Raw genomic sequence first — 4,022 nt, 5'->3', positions numbered from 1 at the left:
TTAGAATGTATCAAAATACTCTAACTGCCACATCCACACTTTTTCAATGGAATATTTATCGAATATTTTACGCGATATCCATGGAATAAGTAGTTAAGTGCCTAGATACATTTTACAATTAAAATTGAATCCAGTGTATAAATGTGTAACTACGTAGATACACACTTATGCACCGGGAATGGCTAAAATTCCATAATAATTATCATTAGGACTTACCTTGTCTAGGTGACGAATAAATCTCATTTGGTGGTGACATGGTGAGATTCTGTCGCCTTTTAATTGCATTTTGCTTTAACGATACTAAGAATTTATAGCGTTCACTATATTAATAAAATATAACGCACCGCTCGCGCGTGCCGCTCGCTGTTACCGCGAAGAACTGAGCGAGCGGCAGATGCCCGCACCCCGCGTCTCGATCCCCCCGCGTACTACTATTTAACTGGAACTTCCATATTTGTACGTTGTATTTATTTCCTAGCTAATTCAGATAAATACTTATGCGTCTGAAAAAAACCATGTTCGGCTGTAACAATTTTTTTGATATTTTTTTATTGGATAGATACAGGTACGTTGAAGCTAAAAATGCAATAAAAACCATTTCGTGTATCTGGCAGATACATACTTATACTTAGCGGGTGTCGATATAGTAGAATTGCGAACATTGTATGTATGAAGCTGTCCAAAAAGGTTACAAGGCCAATTTAATAAAACAAAAGCTTTCGAACAATATTAATAACGCAATATCGTCCCGGATCGGTTTACAGCGTCTATTCTCCATAACGACTTCTAAATAGAAGACGCGAACAGAGCCCGTCTTCCGAACATGGTAATGGACGGGATAATTACGCGCAACGACGTGCAACAATAGCGGCGCGAGCTTACCGCTCTATGGCATAATAAGCGCCGGCGTATTTTGATCAGCGCAACAAGTAGCGCGCGGGCGGTGGGGCGCGTGCCGCGCGCGCGCCGGCCCCGCCACCCGCGCACGGGCCCCCGCCCGCCGCCCGCCGGCGCGCGCGCTACTTAGCGTCGGGGGTGCGCGCCACCTCCGCCAATCCACCGGCGACCTCCGCGCGGCACAGACAAGTGCGCTCTCGATACACACACCTAGTTCATTCGTACAATCGCGATGCCGATGGCGGCTATTCACACGTACCAAAACCTTGGTGTCGATCAGAAATTGACGCACCTACAATCCCAGGCTCCACGGAGATTAGCACCTGCTCCAGTGGATCCTAGTCGCTGCAAGAAAAAGTCTTATCTTCACCAGCCTTATCCGACTCAACCTGCCTCCGTAGCACGCAGGAACGCTCGGGAGAGGAACAGAGTGAAACAAGTAAACAATGGTTTTGCGGCATTACGTCAACACATCCCATCAGCTGTCTCTGCAGCCCTAGCTGGAGGAAGAGGATCTTCACGAAAACTAAGCAAAGTGGATACTTTAAGACTAGCGGTGGAGTACATCAAAAGTTTGAAGCGGTTACTAGAGGAGAGCGAAGAAGGATGCTCCGAGTCTCAGTCAGGATTAGTCCTGAGTAACAGTGGACAGCACACTCCACCACTATCTGAAGAGTCCCACTCACCAGCTCCCTCCTTCGTGTCTGAAAGCTCAGCAGGGCCGAGCTGTCATGATGCGTACGACTCCTACGAGCCCATGAGTCCGGAAGATGAAGAGCTTCTAGACGTTATATCGTGGTGGCAGCAACAGTGATTGAAGGTGAGTTTATTTTTAATCTTGTTGACATTTTCAATAATTGATTGATTTATTTTTTTTTGTTAAATTTTATCGTTGACATGAATTCGTTATTGAAGGAACTTATATTCTCTATGCGATAACATGGCACGATATTTCATGAATGAATTTTAAGTGTGTTGACATAACCTTCAAAATTTTGATAATGATGTTCTTATCAATGTGTTTGCTTTCGTCCCGCCGTTTGTTAACATTAACTTTACATTTTTTTATAACTGTCATTTGTTAAAGCTAGGTAGGTAGGCAAGCAAATGATTTAAGCTTATCATCGTTTTAGACCAAATTATTTTTTAGAATATTTAATCACCCTGCCAAACTTCGCATATAGTCAGGTAGTTACCGTTTATAATATTTTTATGCCGACCTTTTTAGTTACGGTTACCTTAGGGACCGAATCTTTTATATTGCACAATCTGAATGGAGATTCACCTTCATCCTAAGCAAAAAGTAAACACATCAACCATTATGACTGAGCATTGAACCGTACGATAGACTTTATCTTTTCATAGTAGAATTAGGATGACACAATGGCGCGTCTCCAACAATAGCGAATGTTAAAATATGTCGCTTTGTAAAAGCTCGCAGCTAGGTAACATTTTTTACGATCCAAGGTAGACTTTTCTATTTCAAGTTATAGATTGTAGGGACCCGCATTCCACCTTCTTATTTGCTTCAATAGCCAAACAGCAATTACTTCTAACAATCTTGTGGTTCGCCCCGCATGTAGTGAGAAAATTGCACATAAAAGTGATCTATTCTAATAATAAGTAGCCATAACAGATGACTCCGATTCCCAAGTGGAAACATGTTTTGTTTTTCACTGATATCTCACAAGTTAATGCGTTTCGTCCGGTCAGTGAGAGGTTTCGCCAAAAAATCGCCATATGGTCCGTCCCGATAGATTAAGTAGAACCGGTAGCGCCGCGTCTAAAAACACGATATTAAAACTTGCAAAAAATGTTTTGAGACGCTTCGTCGGCTATTAATTTATTGTACCGGAAGACGAAATCTCAAGAGGAAATAGAAGGGCGGTGAGCGACGCACACGTGTTACAATATTTGCTAAGCTCTATGCAAACATATGGCGATATCGTGCACTGTTCATGGGAATGGTATAGCGTCACGCACCTCAACCACTGGCATTCAACACACAGATTACCTGTTATTGTCGAAGCACTGACGCAAATATCTGCAATATTTATTTTATTTTGCAAACATTTCAAATATGTTTTTCCTTTTTCCCAGGAACCGTACTCTGCGGTGATCAAAGTGCGGCCAATCAGCGGCTTGGTGATTATGAAAAAACGAGTAATCCTCAAGAAGGAGCCGAGCATCGGAGCGCGAGGGCTCCGAGAGAACCTCTAATTAAGCGCAATCAGTATATTCCTAATGAGAGGGGATAATGGTGGACTGTAACGACCCCATCGATGCATTCCTCCGAGTGACTGAACACCAAACGAATACCCCCACTGCATTTCCCACATCGATGGAATAGCACTAAGAAGACTGAATCGATCATTTATTTGTTCCACTTAAGCATTTAGTTATATTGTAGGTGATTCCACATTACGCTGTGCCTTAGTGTAGCCTTACGGATTACTACTTCCACTTAGAATGTAATCTTTACAATTTTGTTATTGTTATCTAGTCATTAATATTTAAGTTTAGTTTATGTTCAGATTTATGAACGCGTCTGTGTACCTTGTCCGTACTAAAGATCGTTCATATTTGTAAAATATAATTTTTGAAAATCTTGAGACAAAGACTTGTAATGTAAATAGATAAGGTAGCACCCTAAGACAGATTCCTAATATTATAAGATTTTTATGAATTAGTTATATAAAAATACCAGTATTCAACCGTTTGGTTGTGTCTGTAATTAAATACATTTTTATAAATTCTATTTTTGTTTTTCAATCACCCATAAAAATAACGTTTACTATGATCTCAAAGCCCGATACTGAAATTGAGAAAGGAGGGGCAAGTGAGCATGATCATTTATTTTATATCACGAAGGTATGATGCAAAAATAAAATCAAAATTGCAGTCATAAATCTACGCATACCTGCCGACTAATTTATACGATAAAATATTCCTATTTTAAGCATATGTAGATAAGCGCTAATAAGCGTAAATGAACAAGTGTGATTTATTCACTGTACTTTACAGCCTCACATAGACACAGTACCCTATAAAGTCTTAAAGATAGACGCTAATTTGCACGAGGGAACGTAACACTGAAATATTTTAGAACTTTCTGGAATATTTTG

At 40.7% G+C, this 4,022-nt stretch overlaps 1 protein-coding gene across 1 annotated transcript; it reads left to right on the top strand.

Moving 5' to 3' along the window:
- The first annotated feature begins 1,038 nt into the window (after positions 1–1,038).
- Positions 1,039–3,655, top strand: LOC118263867 (achaete-scute complex protein T3). The gene is made up of 2 exons (XM_035576066.2): positions 1,039–1,717; positions 2,998–3,655. The coding sequence occupies exon 1, from the start codon at positions 1,130–1,132 to the stop codon at positions 1,709–1,711; it is 582 nt and encodes a 193-aa protein (XP_035431959.1). The 5' UTR covers positions 1,039–1,129; the 3' UTR covers positions 1,712–1,717; positions 2,998–3,655.
- Positions 3,656–4,022: the final 367 nt, after the last annotated feature.

This window comes from Spodoptera frugiperda, chromosome 27 (genome assembly GCF_023101765.2).
Source record: "Spodoptera frugiperda isolate SF20-4 chromosome 27, AGI-APGP_CSIRO_Sfru_2.0, whole genome shotgun sequence".
Classification (NCBI taxonomy): domain Eukaryota; kingdom Metazoa; phylum Arthropoda; class Insecta; order Lepidoptera; family Noctuidae; genus Spodoptera; species Spodoptera frugiperda.
Note: the sequence above shows the minus strand (reverse complement) of the source record. Positions and strands in the feature narration are given on the sequence as shown.